Below are 25925 nucleotides of genomic sequence, written 5' to 3'. Positions count from 1 at the left end.
TAAAATATAATGCAATCCGCCCAAAACTATGATTGGTAAATGTTAGAAATGAAAAAAAAATCACTTCATCAATGCTAAAAAGAATATAAAATCAACTTATATGTAATCTATTTATTTTCAAATTTAGGAGTTCAATGATAAAATAATATGCTCTATTTATTTATTGTATGATTAATCTTTGTTTTGATAAAATGGTTCCAATTTAGTTGTTAGTTTCTTCTACTCTAGAAATTATTGCCAAAAATTCATAATTTTTATAAAGAAGATGATGAATTCCTTCAAACAAAATAATAATAATAGGGTCTTTAGCTGGTAGGATCTCTGACAAGTAATCAACCATTTATATATATAAATATTTTAAAGAGTCTCTGCAAAGAAAAACAATATAAATGCATATTAAAAGACATCATGATAATTGCATAAATCATTCGACATCAAATAAATTATGAGCTTTCATATTACCATTGTATAATTTAAATTTTTTGAAGTTTCAAATATTACTTTTGTCAATCTTGTGATATAATATGGAAGAAAATCACATTTCCTCTTCAATTCGACTTTAAAAATTAAATTTCACTGCCAATTTTGAACATTAAATGTTCTTCCTCTTTATCTCATTTAAAATATAACTACTTATTTTACGCTCTAAATTAACACACTTTGTCCTCCTTTTTTTTTTCCTTTTTTAATATTATGATTTAGTTTATTTTTTGATGTATATTATGTTGTACTTACCTATAAAATAAAAATAAAATCTAATTTATGAAGTAAAAAAATAAAAAATAGTTGGAGGCCTATTAATATTTCATGTCAAAGAATAATAATTATTTTAATTCAAAGTTCAAAGGGACTAGTTTGACCATTTTTCTCTCAGTTTTTAAGTCACTTCTAGTAATTGTTAGTACTTTGTAAGAGAAATACATAAACTTAAATGATTTTATTAGAAAAAAAAATAGATGATTTACTAAGAAATTTTCCGAATGACAATATCAGGAATTGACTCAATTTCATTGGATATGTGGTTGTGTATTGTTGAAACTACGAATAACGAAAAAGTAGAAAAAAGGAAACAAGATTTGAATTAGATTTACACCTACATGGTGCAAAATGAAGCTCAATTATCATATTACAACTTAATTCCAACTGAATTGTTGATTACGACTAGCTTTAAGGTGAAGTTGAAGGGAAAAAATTGATAAGGCTTTCCTGCGACTAAAAATTTGCACCTAAAGATGGTTGCAAGTTGCAACTCTCTTTCTTTTTCGAAATACAAAGATAAGCAACAACAAACGATAACATACCCATTGAAATTCACAAGTGGAGTATGGGGAGAGCAGGATATACACAGATCTTACCACTACTTCATGGAGATAAAGAGGTTGTTTCCAAAAGACCTCGACTCAAAAGTTACAGCCCCAAGTAAGAGAGAAGTACAAAGACAAGCACTCTCGGTATATCAAATTCCATTTTCTAAGAAATGGATTTAATTGTAAACAAGTTCATTAATTTAGTTACCACACAGGCACTAAAGTGCAACTTTGAGGACCAAGGCTTGCTTGTCAAATTGAACTTGGGAATAGATTTAGAACAGTGGTTCGTATTAGCTGTCTGGCGTAACTCAATGAAGTAGGTTCCTATGGTGATTTGAAGAATCTTGACAAATTGGATTCTCTCGAGTGCTTTGGTTAATCGTGAAAAGCATAGTTACTATGCATTGATTTTATCACTAGAACCTGGATAATCATTTTTTTCATGGTCCAAAATATCCACTGTTGTAAGAAAAAAAAAACATGAACTTGTTTAGATGTCACACTGGAGTTGGGATTAAACATCTTGATGAAATGCTTAAACGGATCTATTCTGAAGGACAAATTTGTGTGAATTGACAGCGGGTTTGCTAATCCTAAACTTTGAGTCGAATTAAAAGTGTATATCTTAAAAGACCAACCACCAACAAAGTTGGATCAAAACTGACGGCAAGTTTAAAGTGATTTACTATATAATATTTCAAGGATTCTGCTAGTCTGAAATTCCTTTGTTGAGTTGAGGAGGTGTCAAGATTGAAGATTGTAAGACGGGACAGCAAATAACCAAGAAAAGGGTTTGTGAATTCTCTGCTTTATATCAATTTGTTGGAGATGTTATGTAGCCCTGGTATTGTAAGGAATCCTCAGAAAACTAGTACAAAAACATGTAAGTTGTGCTGGCACTTTCACGCCGAGGCAGATAAAATAAACCATCAGACCAATTTTAGCGGGATTGTAATCATAACTCTTTTTGGTTGGAGTAGCCTCATTTCGTTTTCAACAGGCATCTCTCTCATGCTCTCATTTCCCAGCTCATGATAGGAACATTTACCCAAAAAATGAGACTACAATCTATTTCAAACTGACCTAGAACATGCTAGACGATTCTTCGTCTGACAGAAATCATGGGGTCAAGTCAATTCCAGGCCAGTATCAGGTTAATTTTGGCTCTTGTCTAGCTGTCTCAGTCTTCGAACAATTCAACGAGGTAGGGTCAGAGTGAGCTTCACACTCACCATTGCTTCTTCCCCTTTTTCTTTCTCTTGTTTCCACTTCCACTACCGTTGCTCGTACTAGTACTCTTGGAGGTACTTCCAGCTGGTGTAGATGGGCTCTGTGGCGTGCTTCCATCAAAATCATCAAACATACCAGCTTGTACCGCATTCTGTAGCCACTCAACAAATTCTTCCTCGGTCATGGTCTCTTCCATATTTGGCATTGGCATCCCACCTTTTTGTCCTGAGCTACTTCTCTTCCCATTGCTGTTCTTCAAGGTTACACTAGTATTTACATGAAAGCTTGGCTTGTGACTGTTGACCGGACATCTCATTCCCTGCACAACCAGCATAATGTTCAATTGTTCAAGCACATAATTTAGATACAGAGGTACATCCGCTCAGGTAAATTACACCATTTTGATGATTAACCAACCTTAAAAGATCTAGAGGCCCCCTTCCATTTTAGAACTACAAAGGGGGCATACAGGGTGTGCATGTGTTTTAAACAATGTTTTTTTAATTGTTCAAGCAAACTTAAAAAGAAACAGAGTAACAAGTTGTTTGGGCTAGAGAATTGTCGCAACGTAGCAAAGTGAAGCCACCAAGATATTCCTTGACATGTTAGCAGTTGACAAGCTTGACCATGACTTCTCAAACCAGTAGTGGGAACATAGAAGCAAACAGGGGATCCATATTTTTGGATAAGACCCAATCTATGATTCTACAGTGCTAATTATTCCTGTATATGAGCATTTTCTGTCCGCTCAGAAAAATCCTCATTCATGGGAGTTGATCTTTCCTAAATATGGAGAAAAGAACAGTATAGTACCCCATGGAAGACAAAACTGAAGTTGGTCCATGATTAACAAATAACTATTGATGGCATTACAATCAGACTCACACAGACCCCCTTCCCTCCCCAAAAAAATGAACAGACATAAAGCACTATTCAATTGGGATATGTGAGCCCCAACCACACAATTAACTTTTGTTCTCCTATGAGATTTGCAGAAAGCTAGCGAAGTCCACACCTTATTATCGCGATGATAAAAAGCCAAAAGAATCAATGATAGCTGCTGCAGTAATGCACTTTTGACCTTTATAGTGCTATGAACAAGTTCTTCCCAATTCCCAGACCAATTCCATTCCACATCCAAGAAACGTCGAAAATTTTTATCAGATGATGAGAAGAAAAACTTTACCTGACAGATATACCATTCAGTTGCGTTATAGATCCTGCTATCAGCACAAACATAGGCAACAGGATTATCTACCTGTGCAGATTGGAGGAGGTCAGTAGTGTAACATATACACAAGGATGAGAGATAGAGGTAAGAACTACAGAGAAAACAAAATATTTAAAGAAGAGATTCATCATGAAAGATAGTCTCCTCAAAAGCTTTTTCATTCTTCCTTTTTGATCAAATTAGTTGATACCTTCAGTAGCATTCCAAAAAAGAATGGATGTGAAGGCTGTTCAACCCATCCATCTCCATCTTTTGCTGGATGAAAATCTTTGCATTCCTATGAATGGAAGAGAAAAAGATAAATGTCCTTGCAAGAACCTAAGCTGGAGAGGAGGAAGACAACCTATGTATGCTTAAAGTGCACAGAATTCAAGAATTCATAACATGCTTATACTGTGACTGGAGGGCAAACCTGGCACCATCTTGCTTTGGACTTTGTTTTCTTAGTGACAACCCAGACATGAAAGTTGCCACACTTTTTGCAAGTAAGTCGTCGAGCTTCTCCAAGAGGATCCTCGCCCTCAGCTTCTGTCTGTGTGAAGCCAGAGGTGAAGAAGCCATAGCCTTTACCCTGAAATTATTTGAGATAAGGGTTAAGCATGACCCAGAGTCAAGTCAAAGTATAATCAAACATTACATTCACACTATCAGGAGTACTATCCAAACATATTTCCTGAAACAAGATGATACTTTCTTAAATACAACCTGGGACCTACAATAGAAAGTTGACATAAATTGCACTGGAAGATAGACATTTACTGATGGATGCATCACTTATATGATGAACCTACTGGAGCTCATTCATATATATTCGAGTAAAACTGGCAAAGAGGCAAAAGAGTTGAGACTTAAGACTGCATAGAAAACCCATTATTACTTAAAGCTGTTCCTGTTAAGAAACTTTTCTCCGGATGGGTTCTTTGGCAAAAGATGAAACTAAGCCCTCTTTTTCGAAAGAAAACGAAGGACTAAAGGCTTAGCTCTTTTACAAAACATGAGATTTGCAAGGACTTGACCACTCTCTTATTTCAGTTAGATATCATTTAAAGTGTGTTTCTCTTGTAGAAAAGGAAGTTAATTCGACACAAAGGAAATAGCACAAATTGAAACAAAAATCTCTTTGCTGATCTCACTGCGTATCTGGCTTATACATAAAATATAAAAAATCTGACTTCCGATGAACTAATTAGATGATTCAATTATATTAATTTCAACCTTTTGAGAAGGACTTTGAAACCGACGAAGGTAATTTACCAGCTCTTCCCTCCTCAAATCATCATCATATGCTTTTCTTTTTAAGGAATCAAGTAAAACCTGAAACAATCCAATTCTTATCAAGTGCAGGATGAATACCAGATGGAGAACTCAAATCACAGAACAGAACCTGTACCTCATAGGCATTTTGAAGTTTCTTAAAAGCTTCAGCAGCCTTTTCATTACCCATATTTTTGTCAGGATGGACCAGCATTGCCTAATAGAGATATAATTTAGCTGATTAGTAATTTCACTTCAATAGCAGGGCATTTCTAATGAAAGCATTATCAGACTTCAAAAAGCATGATGTCCAGAAAAATCAGAGACGGATATTTTTTGAGTGAATTTCAGGAGGGTATAAAGAATTGCCTTTTTCCTATATTCTCTCTTGAGAACTGAAGCATCTATACTCTGGAATCGCATTAGGCCCAGTGCTGAATAGTGATCTGTACTCTTTAACAATCTGAGAACTTCATCTTCGGAAGTCATCTCAGCATCAGATCCACTAGTTGAAGGGATGCCAGTTTCACGATCGACGGGATGAACGTACCCATCATCAGCAGCTGGAGGCACTGATCCACTAGAACAGAAGCTAGGTTCACCTTGTACTCCAGTTGTTTGATCAGAAAAGCTGTGGGCCCTTCTTCGCTCATTTACATTGTTTCTTAAGAAGAATATGAGAACATCACTCGAAATAAATGACAAATTCAAAACGAAGATCAAACCAATCCATCCAACATATGTCCATGCGCAATATACAGAATACAAAGTTATGACAAACACTGCAAGCCGTTCATGGTTCAACCTGTAAAGAGCTCCTACATTTAAAGAAGAACAACACTTAGTGGATATAAAACTGGAATCAATGTGAAAAAAGTAGAAAGAAATGCCCAACACTAGGGGTGGCAAACAAGTGGGTCGAGTCGGATATGGGTTGATCAAAAATGGGTCAGGTGAAAATGGATAAAATATTCGACCGACCCATATTTGATTTGGATAAAAATGGGTAAACCCAATCGATAATATGGATATCCATATTATCTATTGCTTCTTACATAAAGAAATTAGTACTTCCAAATTACAAAAATAAAATTCTTAATCTTTTTCTCCTTTTAGGGTGTGTTCCGTATGCAGGAACATATTTTCACGTTTTCCGAGAAAATATTTTTCTGATTAGTGGAAAGTTTTGAACTTTTTGTTCCTTACTTTATGTATGGAAGTCATTTTTCTTAAATTAGAGGAAAGTAAGTCCATTTTTAAAAAATTTCCAAAACATTCAAATGAACCAAACATGAAGAAATTGAAAATATTATTCTTCAGACCAAACACACCCTTAATAAGTGTACTTTTTAGAGGTTCCTACATTCTTACATACTTTAAGGAGTGTAATTGGTGGATACCTATTGGGTTGTCCATATTTTATGATGGTTGGGCTATATTTGATCCACTTTTAACTGATTGGATAACCAACCCATTTAAAATGGGTTGGGCCGAGCGGATAACCATAAATTTTACCCATTTTGCCACCCCTACTCAACACTAAACTTGAAAACAATCACCTCCACTCAAGACCAGAAGAACTGCTGCCCAAAATCTTCCATAGAACCACAAGTAACTGATACTCGCTGCAGCAACTCCTAGAACTGCGATGATGAACCCAGTAAGAAGTCCAATAACAGCAACTGCTGCCTGAATGTCAATAGCAATTCATTACAGCAAGATATTGAAATGTTTCATAGAAGTTATGCAGTTTAAGGAAAGGAATCTAATCAAGAATTAGAAAGAAAACACAAAGACAGAGAATGACCATAGGAACTCCACAAAATCAATATACTAATTGATCAAAGTGCAGTCTAGGACACTGCTGAAGAAATAGGTAGGTCCCCAGAAAGAAAAAAAATATTTCACTTAAAAACTGTTGTGACCACCTTCAGCAATTCAAGTGTCAACTGAAGGCGATGGAACAAAGTATACAGAATCAAAATCAGTAAAAGATAACTATTAGAACCCTAAAGCATGAAATGGACAAAGTCAGAAGTGGATACAATGATTTATGTCCAATTTTTTTTTTTAAAACAAATTCACACACTTATTATAAATCGCTTAATTCAGTGACTTCGAAAAGAAAAAATCAGAGCTCCTCAAAACTATTTCTGGTTCAGCAGGAAATCATTCTTTAGTCAACCCAAACCTGAGAAGCAATTAGGGTTAGATATTCATGCTTACAAACACCTTTTATCATTTCAGGGGTAGACAATGTTGCTTTCCATACATGAAAAGAAGCTCGATGCTTACCAAAATTAATAGAAACTTGAATTTAGCACCTGCAATCAAAGAAAGAACACCACACCAGATGACTGAGAGAATTGATGTCATCCCCATACATAGAAAGGACTCAATTCCTCTAAGGGCACAATCCAACCAAACCATTGATAATAAAAGCATTATATTTCCAAAATGCATGATCCACCTAACCACTATAGGGTATGCTTGCTGAACCTTTCCTTGAACATACCCAGTCGCAACTAATAAATTGCTCTTCAAAGGGTCAAGCAAAGGTCTCCACCTCTCTAACCACTGAATTGATAACTTTGAGGCACACAGAGCCAACATCATCAAGTTCCTAAAAACAACCATAATAGACACTTTAAAATTTTCTAATGTATTGTCTCCATCCAGTCCTGTTCCTACGTGATCAAAACATCCCTTTGAGTTATCTGAGTGGTTACAAGTCTGTGTTGATGTGTCAACTCCTTTTCTTGACTCGGGATCCACTCCTCTACTTTTATGACTTTGGAAAATTCCTGCATCAGTGCCTTCAGGCCCTGTTTCCTCTGCAATCGACAATGCATCAGTACCTTCCTTTTCCTTTTTAATTGATCTTCTAGATTTGTGCTTGCTTTTCTTCTTGCCTTCACTTTCATGTGTATTGTTTAAGCTCTCGGTTAAAGATATGCCAGAAAGGTTGCCATTAAAAGGTTCTTCAGCATTTTTTCCTTCTGCCTCAGTCAGATTACTGTTTTCATTCTCATTTAGCAATCCAGATCCAGAATCTGAAACTCCTTTTCTGTACTTCTGTCGGTTACCTTTACGAGCCATTGACTATATATGGTATCAAAAAACTCTAGCAACAAGCCAGTTCAACTCATCTCCAGTGTCCTCATTAGATATCGAAAGTCCTGTTTTTTCTGAAATAGAAGATATCGAAAGTCCTGGGTCACACGCAATACAAAAGTAAGCAAAACTTCAGGAAATTTCAAGCACCAACATAAGCTTTAAGGTACCAGCACTTAGATAGCCAAACAATGAACACGTATACAGGTATATCTCATTCCTAGTGCATGCAACTCGGTCAAATTAGCTTTCTTCACAATTGGCAGCCGTGACTGTAAAGGCAACATCATTCTCCTCATGCTTATTCCCTCAACTATAGATAATAATAGACACTTCGGCTTTAAAAATGTGGCGAAATTCCAGTTCTAGCAGATAAACAAAGGAAGTTTTTAAAACTATCGTTCATTCACTCGTATACAATCAGAAACCTATTGTTCATTCACTCATATTCAATCAGAAAAAAGAAAAAATAAATACGGCAATCTCTACTTTGGATGACAAAAATTGTGTCGACTTCATAGTGAAGAACTTTTTATAGCAAAAGAAGATTTAATGATGTAGAAGAGAAAGGTTAAATGTGGACAGCACGATATCAATTGGACACTGAAAAAGCACTAACAACCAGTGTTGTTAAGGTTCATTTGAGGTGTGTTTAAGCTCTAAAGCTCCGTTGAAATCAGGTTGCTCTTTGCTTTGCTTAAGTAGCGCTCTAGTGTAGGCGCTAAGGTGTAAAGGTTGAGCCTCACTACTAATGGTCTCTATCTCTAAGAGGGTAGTACTAGATACAACAACATACCCATTGAAATCGCACTAAGTCGGGTCTGGGGAGGGTAGAGTGTACTCAGGCCTTACTACTACCTCGTGGAGATAGAGAGGTTGTTTTCGAGAGACCCTCGGCTCAAGTGCATCAAACTCAAGTACAAAAAGAAGAAAACAATGGAGAAAGCATAGCAATTAATACGGAAGCAGTATAAAGTCAACAAGAAAAAAACAGTAACAACAACAAATGAGTGATAACTGAAACACAATAAACAACATGACAAAAACTACAAGGGTACAACTTGTACTACGCAACAACGTTAGCAAGGCAAGACAACACTCTCTACCCTTACTAACCTTCTACACTAATACGCGACCTCCACACCTTACTATCTAGAGTCATGTCCTCGGTAATATGAAGTTGTGTCATGTTCTATCTAATTAACTCTCCCCAATATTTTTTCGGTCTACCTCTACCCCTTCATGTACCCCCGACAACTAGCCTCTCACACCTCTTCACTGGGGCTTCAGTGCACCTCCTTTGCGCATGCCCAGACTATAACAGTCCCGTTTCCCTCATCTTGCCCAGCACAAAAGTCTCTCCAACCTTATGCCGGATAACCTCATTCCTAATCTTGTCGCTCCTAGTATGCACACACATCCATCTCAACGTCCTCATCTCTGCAACATGCATCTTATAAACCTTTGAGTTCTTGACAGGCCAACACTCCATCTCATACAAAAAGGACGATCTAACCACCACTCTTTAGAACTTAACCTTTAAGTTTAGGTGGTACCTTCTTATAACACAAGATTCTAGAGGCAAGCCCTCCTCCACGTCCGCTTCATCCAACGTCACACTAAATTTGCACTCCAAATATTTCGTTTTGGTCCTCCTCAACCTGAACCCTTTGGACTCTAGGATTTGTAGGGATGGGTGTTCGATCGGTTCGGTTTGTGAAATTCGATTCGATTTTTCGATTTTCGATTTTGTGAAATGTTAACCGAAACCAAACTGGAATAAATTCGGTTTAGTTCGATTTTTACAATTTCGGTTCGATTTTTTGGTTTGAGTAGCATCATATTGAGTCCTTTATTTGCCATCACTGGACCTTCAAAATTGGTTTAATATTTTAAAAATGGAATTTCCAAACTAAACTAATGAATTATGAGTACTAACTATAGTATTAGCAACAAATTAATAACTAAAAATGAACAAATTATTAGCAACAGCCAACAAGTGAAGATTAATAGTAGCTCCCTCAAAAAATTATAAAGAATGCATTTTTAGTTGTTTTCTTCACATAAATCATCTAATCCATCAAACGGAATATGAGCAACAAAAAAAAAATCTTTGTAACAAAGGAAAAATGAAGCCGATGGCACCAGATTGTGAGACGAGAGTGAGAATGCGACTTTTGTCATCATTGGACCTTTAAAAGGGTGTGATATTAGGGATTTTAGATTTGGATTTGGGCCATGGGTGCATAAATTTGGGCCTGGTGGACTGGATTTGGGTGTATAAATTTATAATATATATTGTGTATAATCTAAAATTCGGTTTTTGATTAACCGAAATAATTTATTTAGAAAACGAAAAATAGAACCGAATAACTAAATTTTAAAATTTAACACCGAAACCGATCGAATAAACCGAAAAAACCGAAATTAAAAAAAGTTCAGTTTGTTCGGTTTTATCGGTTTGAACCAAAATATGCCCAGCCCTAAGAATTTGTCTCCAAACCTCCAACCTAGCATTAACTTTGTCTCATGTCTCATCAATCAATATTATGTCATCTGCAAATAACATACACCATGGAATCTCCGCTTGAATAAACCGCATCAACTCATTCATCACCAAGGCAAATAGGAAAGGGCAAAGAACTGATCCCTTGTGCAGCCTCGTCTCAATTGGGAAGTGCTCCAAGTCTCCTCCCACCGTTCTAACCCGAGTGTTGGTTCCATTGTACATGTCCTTTATCGCTCTATTGAGACACCTTTAGCCTCCAAGCACCTCTAGAGGACATTCCTCAGGACCTTTTCATAAGCCTTTTCAAGGTCTGAACACCATATGTAGGTCCCTCTTTCTTTTCCTATATTTCTCCATTAGTCTCCGCACAAGATGGATGGCTTTAGTAGTTGATCGTCCCCATATGAATCCAAATTGATTCTCGAAAATGGACACCTCTCTCCTCACCCTCCTCTCCACCACTCTCCTAAACCTTCATAGGGCGGCATAGCAATTTGATACCCCTGTAATAGTTACAGTTTTGGATATCACCCATGTTCTTGTACAATGGAACCATCCATTGTACTCCACCTCTATTCGTCGGGAATTTTAGCTGCCTTAAAATAGCATTAAACAACCCAGTCAACCACTTCATACCTGCCTTGTCTGTGCTCTTCCAAAAATCCACTAAAATCTCATCGAGTCTCGTCGCACTTCCCCTGCTCAACCTACTAGTAGCATGTTTAACCTCCTCAACTCTGAAACACCTACAGTACCCAAAGTCCCGAAGTCTTGTAGAGTGCGCCAAATTACCAAACACAATGTCTTTGTCCCCTTCTTCGTTTAAGAGTTTATGGAAGTATGATTGTCATCTTTGCTTAATGGAGGTCTCTTCAATCAACACCTTCCCTTCCTCATCCTTGATGCACTTCACTTGATCCAAGTCACGAGCTTTTCTCTCTCGCTTTTGCGAGCCTCTGCAATTTCTTATCCCCACCTTTGTCCCTTGCTCAACATACACGCATTTGAAAGTTGCCACTTAGCCTCTAACTAAGCTTTTGTCTTCATCGTCTTATAGACTTCCTTAAGCGTTCACTTCTCTTCCTTGTCGATGCACTCTGCCCACTTTATATATGCAACCTTCTTTGCTTCCACAAATTGGGAGGATGTCACTTCTTAAAAGAAAACCTATGTAATACTTGCGAAATTTATAAGAAGTTTAACGTAAAACATATTAATCATAATCTAGTAGTGAAATTAGGCCCATTTAAAAGTGTTAAAGTATAAAATTTTGTCTTTTAAAAATTCATTTGATCTCAAATATAACCAAAAAATTTCAATGTGTGTCAGATTCTCCAAAAATACACTATTTTTGGAGAATCCGACACGCACCCGCTGACACTTTTGAAGAGTCCGAGCAACATAGCCTGCTGGTATATTTGAAAGTCTATGTTGGTACCTTGTTTACCTTCTTGTCATTTTATATTGTCATGTTGGTATCTTTTGAGACTTGCAAGATACTTATTTAACTCGCCCACTTGTACGGATTGCTCAACCACTTGACATTCTTGTGGACTTTGTCTTTCTTGTGGCTATGACTTTGTCACTATTGGCATGCCTCTTGATTTGGACCTTTCACCATCTTGATTCTGAATTTTTGGTTCGTCTTAAGTATGGAAGTTGTCTTTCTTGTGGACTTTGTCTTTCTTGTGGCTATGACTTTGTCACTATTGGCATGCCTCTTGATTTGGACCTTTCACCATCTTGATTCTGAATTTTTGGTTCGTCTTAAGTATGGAAGTTGTCCATTTGAAGTACGAACTAGAAAACCATTTTTAATATAGTTCTTGTTTCTCTTGATATAAGGCTCCGGTCCTTCTTGATATAAGGCTCCGGTCCTTCTTGATATTTGATTATGTTTGGTATGACGGCATGACGTACATATTGGGCGAAACTTGTTATTTAGTCTCGTGTAAAAGTGGTCCTATAAGTTCTTGACACTTAAACCTTTAAATATCGAACTTGATACTCTTGATATATTTGTTTACATAATTTATTTATTATGTTTCAATGTTGCTGCCCACAAATTGAGAAAATTGATTGGAGAATCTGAAGGTTTCAAACTTGTAGTTTTTACACCACTAAACTTTATGCTTAGCGATAGCTGTTTCTATCGTAGGAAATATCCAAGGAGAAAGCTGGCCATTGGAGTTAGAGTTTTTTCTGGAACTTTAAGGAAGATCACATTTGTATATAGGCATCTATATTTTGTAGTAGTCTTGGGACATGTAAATGATCTATAGATTGTACATTTATATGTAATTTTGAATGCTAGTTTGATCAAGACATTATGGTTTGTAACTTAAATTTGGTGACATGTTTTGTTGTTTTGGGGTGTGTAAACCCAAGTCTTGTAATGTACTAAATTTACTATTTGATTTGGAGATATTTCTATGAACCATGAATAGTTAACTTTGGTACTCATAAGGTTAGGAATAGTTTACAACATGAACTGTAGTGGTATGGAATGATACATGAAAACCTCATAAGGTATTTTCTTAAGTTATTTTGAAAAATTGTTCCACCATAAATTGAAATTTTTATTTGGTTATATTTGAGATCAAATGAATTTTTAAAAGGCAAAATTTTATACCTTTAACACTTTTGAATGGACCTAATTTCACTACTAGATTACGATTAATATGTCTTACGTTAAGCTTCTTATAAATTTCACAAGTATTATATAAGTTTTTTTTTCAAGAATTCACATCCTCCCAAGAGGGTCGCTACACTTTGCCTTGGACTTCTCCATTCCACCATCAATCTCCTTGATGACCACCACAGTTACCCCTCAATACCCCAGCACCTATGTAGTTGCTTCCCTAATGCAACTAGTTGTCTTATCCCGTATGTTGTTTACATCCTTGCTACTACTCCATGCGCCCATACCAATCAACTTCTCCCCCATCTCCCAAGAAAGGACAGAGGTCAAGCCACCCCATTTAATCCTCAGTAGGTTATATAAGATCTTCTTCCTCCTATCCCTCTTAACTTCCAAGTCCATCACCAAAAACTTGTGTTGGGTAATAAGATTCTCACTCGGGATAACCTTGCAATCCTTACAAAAACCTTTATCACCCTTTCTAAGGAGTAAGTAATCCATCTGAGTCTTAACTACCGTGCTACGAAAGGTAACCAAATGGTTTTCCCTCTTCGAAAAGCACGAGTTAGCAATTACCAACTCAAAAGCTTTAGCAAAATCTAGAAGTGAAGCTCCATCTCTTTTCCTCTCCTTAAAATCAAAGCCTCCATGAACATCATCAAAGCCACTAAAAGTTGCCCCGATATGGCCATTAAAATCTCCACCAATGAAAATCTTCTCGATGTTCGATATACCTCTCACTACCTTGTCCAATCCTCCCAAAAGAACGTTTTGGCCTCCTCGTTCAGGCCCACTTGAGGCGCATAAGCACTAATAACGTTCAAAGTAAGTCCACAAACGACTAAATCATCATCATTCTATCATTGATCCTTCTAACCTCCACCACTCTCTCCCAAAGGTCCCTTTCTACTAATACATTAATTGTTAAAAGTCATTGCAAGTGATTTTTATAAATGATTGGGAATAAGAAACTAAAATTTTAGTATAAGAAAACGGGTTCCAGGAAAAAAATAAAACAATATATTTTCATCTAAATCAAAATTTTGAAATGGTTTTTGAACTTGATCCACATGAATTTTACTTCATATATTCTATTTGATTTCATTTTTCTCTTCATTAGTGCGTTTCTTAGTTGAGACTCACGCTTAAATTCCACGCTTTTGAGCTTAAAGCCCAATATATTTGGCCCTTTTTTGCGATTTTCAGTTTTAACTGCTCTACTAAGAAAGAAGGTTGTTGATATTCTTACACTAAATATATCCCTGCAATATTTCTGTTGAAAAATAAATTGATATATTTTTCCCATTTGAAATTGGATGTCAAATTATTCCTTTTTTCCACCAAACTAAACCTCATTTCCTTGTACAACCAAAGATTCAATGAGCTCCGCTTTAACTACCCCAAAAAGGTAAAATTAACGAAAAGGGACTGCATATTGTTTCACCTTTTGACCCACTTCACCAATTTAAGATTTTATCAGGGGTCAGCATATTAAGCTTAAAATCCACATAGTTGGCCTTTAATTTGAAAGCAAGAAGCAATACTTCGATGAGCTCACTTAATCAATCAATTGTGTTCACCACTTTTAGTAACTTGAATATGTGTATTAATATTAAAGATACTGCAAAACCTGGATCCTATTTTGTGGAGATTTTCCTACTTTGACTCTTCTGCAATTAATATCACCATCCCTTCACATCCCAATCTTGATAAAACACCAACAATGACCTTGTATTCAGATCTTAAACTTATCAGGGAAATATTTTAACCAAACATTTAAATACTAGTTAACCCTGAATCTATAAGACTATTATACAAGCAGAAAAAAAAAAAGATACATTTTATATCTACAGGGGTAGTCTATATATACACATTTTTAGTAGCACCCACATCCATGCAGAAATGCTGACCTCTTGAACTACCGACGATTGTCTTTTAACAAATAGATTCCTTTGTAGCCATATTTGGGAGGACAGTTTGAGGAATACTTATCCTAAATTGATTAAAGAGCAAGCACAAACATTGAACAGTACTGTAGCTAAGTAACACTTGGTTTGGGTCATGTTGCCTAATTGAATCCTAAAGCCCAAAGGACAGCAGTAGGACACTGCTGTAGGAGATTATCAAATTAAAAGTTTTCAGTACTCAAATTTGATCAAATCAACAACTTATAAAATATAAATTAAATAAATGTCATATCTCAATACCAGATGCTTGTTTTTATCAACACTAGCCACTACATACAAAAGAAACCTCATCCACCCAAAAACAAGAAATCCGTAGGTAGTATTTAATAATAAATTTGCCCTATTTACAAGAGCACCGTTTACAGTAGAACAAGAACCCTCATAAAATACTATACAATGATGCACATCATTATACTAATACAATTGTAGATACAGTGTTCATATCCCCTAGATATTAGACTAAACAAATAATTTGATATGTTCATATATTTCTTGATTTTGAGTTTAAGCTCAATACCCTAGATATTAGAATACCTTTTAACCAATGAAAATCTAAAAAGAAGAAAAGAAATACATGTAGAATAAGTAGACCTATATATCAAAATCGAAAGATAAAACAAGAAACCCTTACCAGAAGAGATGAACGATCAAACAGAGGGAGAAAGCAAAGGAAAAGATTAGGCAATAACAAGGACCACAGCTATGAAGACTAGTCGAGCAGTCAGCACTCGCCACAAGTCGCCGAGAGGAAAAACCCAAAATTCTTCTTCAATCGAGCCCCGATTTTATGAATAAATTTACTCAGCACATGTTTATGTTGCCTTGCGAATTTTTGTAAGCTTTTGCTCCAAATAATTTTTGGGAAAAAAAATTGAAAAATTCTTGAGAATGAATGTTTATTCATATAATTTGTCATTAGTTAGTAAATATATTTGGCAAAAATCTATGAGAAGTTTTAAAAATTTAAAAATTATTCTAAATTTTTATAATTTATAAAAACACTCATCATTTATTAATTCTAACTAAATACTTATCTACCAACTTACTCTATTATTTCGTCTTCTCGGTCATCTGATCTAGAAATGAAAGCTTGCGGGAAGAGATTGTTTGTATAATGTTGAAAGATTTTATAAAAGAATAGTTTGTTTTACCTCCTCCCGAAAAAAATAGTTTAAGTGACAAGATTGAAAAAAAAAGAATAATTTATTTTTAATTCGATTAATATATTGCTCTTGCCAATATTGTTATTTTGTTATTGTTGATTGTAATCAATTATATTATAAAAAAAATTAATGGAACATGTTCATTATAAAATGATAACACAAACTTATGGTTTTTTAATAATTTTTAGAACTTAGTACAAAATAATATTTTTTTTAAATTTGTATTCAAACGCATGGTGAAACTTCACCTAAGAATAACTTGCCAAAAATATTTGGGAACTTGGGGCCAAACAACACATTTGAATGGAAAAAAAAGGAAGTATTTATTTTTAGAGATAATACATAATTAACCTTTGAAATAATACCTTATTTTCAAGAAAATACTTTAATTTTGGATGGTCCTATTATCTCTTAAACCAATTTTGAAGTGGAGTTAAGATAGTCAAATCTCTCTATAGTGGCAATATTTGTTGAATATTTCAAGACTATTATAATGAGATATAGTGAGACGTTACATAGATGTACATTTGTAATGATCCTGAAGGCCATTTTTGAAAATTTTCAGAAAACTACAGTTATACTCCTCCCGATAGTTGCCCCGAGTCTTGTTTGATTAGTTTGCAAAGTTAGTTTTGGAGTTTTATTGAAAAATTGTGAACTTTGGAAGTTTTAGAGTTTTGAAGCCTTAAGTTGTTAGAAATTGAGTTTAGACGTCATTCGAAGTGTCAGTTTCATCAGCTCATGCGAAATTGGTCTAGGAGAGTTGTTGCTTTCAGTTTCGGAGCCGTAATGCGGAATTGAGCCGTTGAATTGAAAGTTTATGTGAATTTAGGCCAAGGGTTGACTTTGGTCAACATTCAGGGGGTCGGACACTCAGATTGAATTTCGATGATTCCATTGAATTCGGGAGATGATTTTAGGCCTAGAAGAGGTCTTGGTTGAATTTTTAAAGGTTCCGAGGGTAGTTTCGTATTTTTGAGCGGATTTTATTAATTAAAATAGACTTCAGGTCAAAGAGACCTCGGATTCGTATTACGATGGTTCCATTTAGTCCGGTGCGTCTATTTTAATAGGGTAGCGTATTTGATTTGTGTGTATGGGGTTCCGAACGAATCCCGAGGGTCCTTTCAATGAAATTTTGTGCTTGGAATGTTTGTTGATGCATGTGTTCTGGTGCCTGAACTCCTTCTTCGCATACGTGGAGCTCTTGTCACGTTCGCGAAGAGTCACTTGGCTTAGCCTTCGTGTTTGCGAGGTATGCGCCTCGATCGCAGAGAAGAGGTGATCTGGCCTCCGTGTTCGCATGGTATTAACTGTGATCGCGGAGCGTGTGTGAGTTAATGAAAATTTCAAAAGCCAGTTTCTTATCCATTTCATCAATTTTGAGTCTTGTAAGATCGGGCCTCAGTAGAGGTGATTTTCAAAGGATGTTTGAAATTTTTTTATTGGGTAAGTGATTTTCACTCCAAACCTTCATTATCCATTAATTATATCATGATTTTAGTCTTTAATCAATTATTTTGAACTTCAAAGTTATGGGTTTTTCTCAAGATCATGAGTTTTAAAATTGGGATTGTGAACTCGTTTTTGACTCTTTTTCAAATCGGTTTTCATCGGTGAGTTTCAAATCTTTTGGCTAACGTGATTTTCTATAAATTTCTAGATTTACCCCTAATTTCTCGAGAATGAATTTTTAACACATTTTTGGGTCATTTTGGATCCGGTCTTCAAAATTAATGATTTTAGTGTTGTTGTTCTCATATTCATATTGTTATTCCATATTTGAATAAATTATATTGATTTGGAGGCTCAACGGAAAGAAAAATCTCAAGTATCAGATTGATTGATTGTGTGTTTGAAGCAAGTGGACTTCTTAACCCTTTGTTAAGTATATAAAATCTCGTATTTCCTTGTTGTTCATGTTGGGGAGTAATGAAAACCGATAAAAGATTTGATAATTGTGGTCACATGTTCTTATTGAATGATTCTAATGATAAAAAAGGGTAACGAAAAAGGCAATTTGATGGAATATTGATGTATGATGTGTTGTGGATGACTTGAACAACTATATTTAATCTTCGTTGGTGATCTATAATGATTGTGTTGATATGGATTGTGTATTGATATGAAAATTGTCATTTTCTCATATTTGTGTGAACATGCATATTTGCATTGATTCTGAAACACTGTGATGAGATATATTGTGATCATTATGTCGAGGGAAAATGTTTTTTCGGCGATTGATGATTATGCCGAGAGAAAATGATTCTGATGAATATATGGACCATGTGAGTCCCCATGGGTTTCGTCCTGAGTCTCAGCTAATGTGTATCGTAGGACAGACATGCATCACTATATTTGACATTTTATTTCACTACATTGCACTTCATCTCCATTCGTGAACTTTGTCAGTGCTTGTTGTGGAACTTGTGATTGATAAATGTGAACTTCTGTGTTGGCCATAAGTACAATCTAGAGTGTTGTTATACGTGTTGCTTGATATATTTAAAGTGAACTATTAGGTTGGCTGATTTCTATGCAGGTCACAATTTTGGAGGTTCGGTTGGAGTGTTGGGAGTACCTGTATTCTATATGCTTTACTTAGAGTTAGTCATTTGTTTACTGAGTATCGTGTTGTTTGGTACTCACTCCTTTCTTCTACACTAGTAAGTGGTTACGAGCCCAGATCATCGTGATTACTTCTTCTTCTCTTCTACGTCGGAGGTTTATTGTGGAGAGTTGCGAGGTAGCTGCTTATCACCTTGGCGGACACCTCTTACTTCTTTATTATGTTCTTGTTTTATTCTTGAAATAATGAAATTGAGACTTGTATCTCTTTTGAATCTTTTGTATTACATTAGAGGCTTGTAATCTTGTTGTACACGTGACAATCAGATTTTGGGGGTGATTTTGAGTTATGTATTGTAATTCGCAGTGTTTACGAATTATTAAGTCTTTCATTCCATTTACTTCCTCTTTTTTCTTAAATTTCAGGTTTAGGCTGACCTGTCTTGGTGGAATAAGATAGGTGTCATCATGCCTGATTTTGGATCGTGACAACTTTCATTTAACATTTAAACCTCATTAAATTGTTATAAATAAAAATACGCAAAAAAAACAATTTAATGATTTTATGCACCAAAAAAGAGAATGTATTTTTGTTAACCAAAAGAAATATAAAGAGTGTGAAGTAAAAAAGGTAAACACCATTAGAATTTCCTAATGAAGTTATGACCAAAACTAATGGCACCACTAAATACAATTTTGTCTTTTAAATATTCGTACATAAAAATCTATTAGCTCTTATATAATATATTTCTTATAAGATATTATTGCATTATTTGAATATGGTTGTTATAGATGGACAATTTCACAAAGAGTATATTACTATAATGAATGTCGTTGTTGTTATACGTTGAGTGTTGTAATAAAAAAGTAAAATATAGCATGAAAAATTGTTTTATGGAGAAATTCAAGTTGTTATAGTGAAATGTCGTTATAACAAATGGTTGTTGTTCGCTTCCAACAGACACACAAGTATACGTGATCGTGCGAGTAATAAAAACTCAAAAGAGCCAAATGTCGAACCTACAAGAGCTTGTAATTTTGCAATAATCTAATAAATTCTAATACCATATATATTACAAATTTTTAAGTAATCGAAATAAGATTAAGATTGTTATTATCATTTATTTTGATTAAAAGACTGAAAATAAGTAAAATTGATTGGAATCACTAATTGAGAGAAGTTACAGGGTTACGATTCTGCTAAGCAATCCATGTATAAAATTTGATTTCATTGATTTAATTTATTTATCTATTTATTGATTTACATGGTTGATAATATGTTCATGGTGTTCCGCTCCTATAATCCTCTTCTTTAACAATAATCTCACACCTACATCATTGAGCGGGGATGTGATAATTCTAAATGCATATAATTGTCACAATCCAATTTACCACATTGGGTGGGCACCTTCTCAATTCTAATTCGATGGGTAAATCCTTACCACCCATTTCCATTTTATAGAAAATTTCAAGAAAATTACATTTGGGATAAATTTAGTAAATCAAAAATATAAACAAACTCATTCTTATTCACCAAAGCCTTTTGTCACTTTCCAAGGACCTAGTTTAGACTTGTACACAAGCCATCTATACAGAATACAAACTAAAAATAAAAGACACAACTTCCACTTGGGAAAATAATAGGCAAAAGCTAATGAATAATATTCGACATCCCTAGGCTTCGAATTATTTGAACTTACCTACATCCAAAAAGGGGCTATTAGCATTAGTACAACACACGTACTTGTAAGCATCATAGATCGACCTGAATTAGATCCACACAACACATCACAAAAACGACAACAACATAAGTCAATATACCACCCTTTAATATTTTCCAATCACACAAGACCTCTTGTCTTAGCCCCCGATTGTGTAAATTTTATAAGAGTATACACCTCTGATCAACTACAAGGTAGTAGCTTGGGGGAAACCACAAAGGGACACCTTTAAATGCAACTGTAATGAACTATCAAAAGGGAACTAAGGTCCTAGTGCAATTGATTTCTGTATAAGGAATTGGGAAGAAAATTTGATGTATGTCGAATCTAAGAAATTAAATGAAGGCACAAGTTCAATAGCTGAAGCAGAATTTGCAACAACCCCCACAACTATCACACTTGTTTGGTTCTTTGTTTGCTTGTTTGTGCAGGTAAACAAAATCACAGACAAAGGGACATAACAACCACAATTGCAAAGGCCTCACCTACTCTCATCAACTCTCCATGCACACCTCCTGTAGTCCTTCAACACCTGCAGCAGCCCCCTTTCATCCAAGTCCTTTGGAACTCCTTGAATGGTTTCAGTGAGGAGAAGACAAGAAGACAAACACATCAGCCCTCTACCCAGGCTAACTTCTTTCCTGAAATACATGCAGCACCAATTCTGCACCATAAAACTCCTGCAGCTCTTTGTTCTGTTACTTGTTATTTGCAGGCACATAATACTCTCTCAAAGGAGCTGATCATTATGTATTTGGAAACTACAAGAAGCTGCATACAGACATATATGCAGGAGTCTCATCTATTCCTTTCAGTAATCCTTGCAGCCAAGACTATTGGACCTGCTGTATATCTGTGGGTATGCAGATACAGGAGTACCCCTGATCACCATCGACAGCATTGGAACCATCCAAAGTGCAAGGCACCCATTCCAATCAGCTGCTCAAGTCATGGCTACAGCACATACAATTTGCATTGTACACTTACTCTATCTTTCAGCCTCATTAACAACAACTCCAACGTTGCTGGCTACTATGGCTCCATCTACTTTCTATCCTTCCATCCTCCTTAACTGCTTCCTGCTATGGATGTTGCTGCATAACTTCTTTGGACTTACTTAGTATGACAAGACTAAAAAGGGCAAAGATGAAAAGAATTTTCCCATCCCATGCGAGATAGAAGTTTCATATACTTGTTCTTCTTCAATGTAGCTATGTCGGGTACGTAGCATAGTTGAATAGGACTAGTGTAGGTTACTTTCCTGTTTTCTCATGGAAGGGGAGAGTCTCCCTCATTTATGCTTTCTTAGTCGATTTGTATCGGGAGGAGTCCTCTCATAGATTTATTGCTTTCTAGTTATAGTTAGTCCCTTTTTTGTATCGGGGATGAGTTAGCCGACCTTAATAGGTTAGCCGACTTATGAACCACCATAGGATCGGAGGTAAGGTTTATGTCCCCCTCCTTGTATTTTTATTTTATTTATTTATGTTAAGGCTTGGGGGTGATGCTCAACCCCTGACTGTGCACGAGAGGTGGGAGCCTCGTGTAGGGTCTGTTCCCATAAAAAAAAAAAAAAAAGCAGGAGCAATTAAAGCTGGTATAGAGCTTTGCTACAATAATGGCTTGACCCCAATGATAGTAGAAATTGATTCATTAATGTAATTATGAAGAAAGTACTGGATGAGATTTGAGAGTACATATAAGGCTTAATGTAGAACGAAAACATTTCCGTGCAACATATTTATAGAGAGGGTAATCAGTTGACAAACTATCTAACTAACCAAATTGTTCATTTTGTAGGTATGTTAATCTTTCATAGTCTAGAAAAGTTATCAGCAGAAGGAAAGAACACTTAATCTCCTAACTCATGCAATCATCTAGCAGTACTAGTCAAATTAATGAGAACAAACATAATAAGTCTAAGTCTTAAATAAATAAATAATATAGCGGAAGTCTAACTATTACAACCCAGAATCCGAAGGTCATCATAGTTAAAAATCTAACTAACAAGTCTAAGAGTAGTAATAACTACTCTCTTTATTCCAAAATAAGTGAACTGTTAGGGTATTGCACACCCTTTAAGAAAAGAATATTTATACATTAACTAGTGAACTCATTCGCGCTTCGCGCAGTAATATAAATACCTTATTATTTTTAAAAGAATTTAATATATTTGAAACTGAAAATATCTTGAATATTATTGTCACGACCCAATTTCTTGAGTCATGATGACGTCTACTATAACCCATTAGTAGGCAAACCAACCCGTATCCCGGAACTACAAGTAATGAGATTAAGGGCAGAAAACTAAACTCAAACAAAACAATAACATAAGTAACAAAAATCATACATGAAGAAGCAGAAACAAGCCAAAACTATATACAAATAAATCTGATGTGTGAGCTTGAGGTGATGTTTAGTAACTGTTTTGGGGGTCAAATTTGGAATTTTGAATGCGGGTCCCACATTCTCCGTTTTAGACCCTAAAATTGGTCCATCTCCAAAAATTATAAAATTAGTGTATAAACGATCGTATCGACGTTGTGCTTTTATTTTTGATAGCGTGGCAGCATTTCGAGATCGCTCGGAAGGGAAAGGCTCTGGCACTGTGATTTGGAGCTCACATGTTCAGCCTATAGGTAGGCTACGATTTTTCTTTCTTTAGATTGAGCTGGAATGTGTGAAAGAATGTTGAAATAGTTGGAATTTGAGTTGGGTAGCTTAATGGTATATCTTAGGTGTTAGAAATCATGCTTTAGACTTGTTATCGGTTTTTTTTGGATATTTAGAAGTATGCGTGTCCTATCGTTATTTGTTAATATTATAAGAAGAGTTGAATGAGAATGTTGCTGATATTGTGGATTATGTTGGCCTTAGTATAGGTTGTAAACCTGCTTTAGTTGTCCCGGCGTCGCTCCTGCCGATTTAGATCCTTGTAGAATGGAGTAGCGGGCTAGTTCCTGGTAGTTGGCCTTAGCTAGGCGATACTCTTGCTCTTAATAACACCCTCATCCATAACTCGGTATAACCATGACTCTAGATGTGTCAAAAATACTAGACTTCGTGATCATTTGACTTGGGCTCCGGTTCAATTTCTAGCGGCATATCAATGGTCATATTGGGGAGGAGATTCTCGGTACTGTTGTTGTCTAGTTGGAAAAGAGAATATTCGGCACCATGGGATAAATTATCTGTGAGTATCCGAGTACCCAGTCTCGGCCTCCGTTCTAAATTATCGGGGAGCATTCGGGTATTCAGTCCCGACCTCGACCACACTGATGCATTATGACAAGCATCCGGGTACCCAGTCCCGGCCTTGGACACGTTAGACATTCGGGCGAGCATCTGGGCCTCAGTCCCAGCCTCGACCCTTAAGGAACCCCTAGTTCGTTGACTCTTGGAGATTCTGGGTTTGGAAATAATACAGTACTTCGGTTCCTGACATCGCAGATTCTTGGTTCCCAGCCTTGGTAGTGGTACATATTCCGTGTACTCGGCGAGCTTATGGAGGTTCGTCTAGGTTTTTATTTAACTTGCGCATGAGTGTCCAGTTGGCTCTAGTTAGCTGTAGTTCTCTTAAATAGTACAGTTTTTCCTTATGATGGTTATGTTGACTCCTATTTAGGCTTATTTCTCTTTTTTATATTGTTTCCACCTTTTCTGCTCAGTCGGCCTATGATGCATACTGGATATCTGTTATCTTGGTATTAATACTACACTATGCATCTACTTTTGTGATGCAGGACTGAGCACCAGCTACCGTCACAAATAGATCGAACCTGTTGTAATTAGATTCGGAGACCAGGGCGAGCACTTGGTGTTTCTGGATCACTTTTGTCTCCTTCAGTATGGATATCCTGTCTTTTGCTTTTTGAGACTAGCCAGTTGTTGTATATATATGTCCGGTCCACTTTTGGGACTTGTACTCATCTTTTATTTTGTAGCAACTTTGTACTTGTGACTTTCAGGTTCTGGGAGGGATCTTTAATTATTTATATCATGTTTTGGCTTATTTCCACTTATTCATTTTGCTTATTTTTATAATTCGTCACTCTTGTTTAGTTTTCACCCTCAAACCCATAACTTGACGTTCCAGATTTCCAGATTGGCTTACCTACTTATGGATTATAGTAGGTGCCATCATAACCTGAAGAAAATTGGGCCGTGACAAGGCTTTAGGCTCAAAGTGAAAAAAATTAGGAATTAATGTTATTTGGTAGGCTTTGAAAGACACAATCGGATCAAAAAAGGCCTACAATCCTTTCTCAAACCAAACATTACTCAGGATTTTGCCTCAACAAATATTCAGGCCAAGTTCTAGATCAGCAGTGCGATGCAATTGAATTTTAATTTAAAGCTCACCAAACAATGCACATGAAGCCATGAGGTTGGTTTTATTCTTACCTTGAATGCCTGCAAGAGAATTTTCAAGCATTACAAAAGTACAAATGAAAGCTACCAAAGAAGCTATGGTTTACCACAAAGCCAATCTTTTTCATCATACCAAATATTTCGCATGCTCCTAACTGTATTTATCCCAATCAAGAAGATATAACTCTTAAAATATGTACACAATTTATTATTTTATTTTTTTTATTTTTTTTATTGAAAAAAAATACCAAACCAAAAAAGGTCTGCCTACGTATCTCACCGCGATGAGAATCAGGTGTGCGTAGTTCTTACAGATATGATATATAAAATAATTTAAATATTTAGACAAACTCAGAGTGACGTCTTGTAAGTCTAGTGCTCGTTGACATCTTCAGTTGGGGAATGTCTTTTGCCTATTTGTACCAATACATTTCGTGTCCTCTCAACTATCGATAAGAACACCTATCGTTGTATTGTCTTTTAGATATTCCTCAGAGATTATCCATTGGTGTGTTCTTCTAATTTCCTGCAGGAATCACTTGTTGTTGTGTTCGTTTTGGGGATTGTCTCTTATGACTTGAATTATCCAATTATTCACGAGAATCATACATTGTTATAACCATCTCCGACTATTGTCAGGGATGGTTTTCCTGCAAAAATATGAGAAAGGTGTAAAAGCAGGGTCATTATAAAAAAAAATAATTAACAAAATATAAGAGTAAGACTTCATAGTTAAAGACTCCCCCGATTTATCTTTCAGGCTGTGTATTGGTGTTTTGTGAAATTTAAGGTCATTGTTATTTTCCATGAATTCTTTGTTGCTACAAGATCTATAAAAGAAAGGGT

At 35.7% G+C, this 25925-nt stretch overlaps 1 protein-coding gene across 3 annotated transcripts; it reads right to left on the bottom strand.

Moving 5' to 3' along the window:
- Positions 1 to 2087: 2087 nt before the first annotated feature.
- On the bottom strand, positions 2088 to 16076 carry LOC129887376 (uncharacterized). Of its 3 annotated transcripts, XM_055962450.1 has the most exons (11): positions 15888 to 16076; positions 14920 to 15017; positions 7321 to 8237; positions 6585 to 6714; positions 5395 to 5843; positions 5162 to 5242; positions 4987 to 5085; positions 4184 to 4342; positions 3962 to 4048; positions 3727 to 3798; positions 2088 to 2859 (listed from the first exon to the last, which is right to left on the bottom strand). In XM_055962450.1, exons 3-11 carry the CDS (start codon positions 8122 to 8124, stop codon positions 2539 to 2541), a joined length of 2202 nt encoding a protein of 733 aa, XP_055818425.1. In that variant the 5' UTR covers positions 8125 to 8237; positions 14920 to 15017; positions 15888 to 16076; the 3' UTR covers positions 2088 to 2538. The 3 variants fall into 3 exon arrangements, with proteins under 3 accessions (XP_055818425.1, XP_055818424.1, XP_055818426.1); XM_055962449.1 differs by lacking the exon at positions 14920 to 15017; XM_055962451.1 differs by lacking the exon at positions 14920 to 15017 and having other exon boundaries at positions 7321 to 8213.
- Between the last annotated feature and the right edge of the window lie 9849 nt (positions 16077 to 25925).

The sequence above is a fragment of the Solanum dulcamara genome, chromosome 4 (assembly GCF_947179165.1).
Source record: "Solanum dulcamara chromosome 4, daSolDulc1.2, whole genome shotgun sequence".
Lineage (NCBI taxonomy): Eukaryota > Viridiplantae > Streptophyta > Magnoliopsida > Solanales > Solanaceae > Solanum > Solanum dulcamara.
The sequence above is the reverse complement of the archived record's forward strand: the minus strand, read 5'-3'. Positions and strand labels throughout refer to the sequence as shown.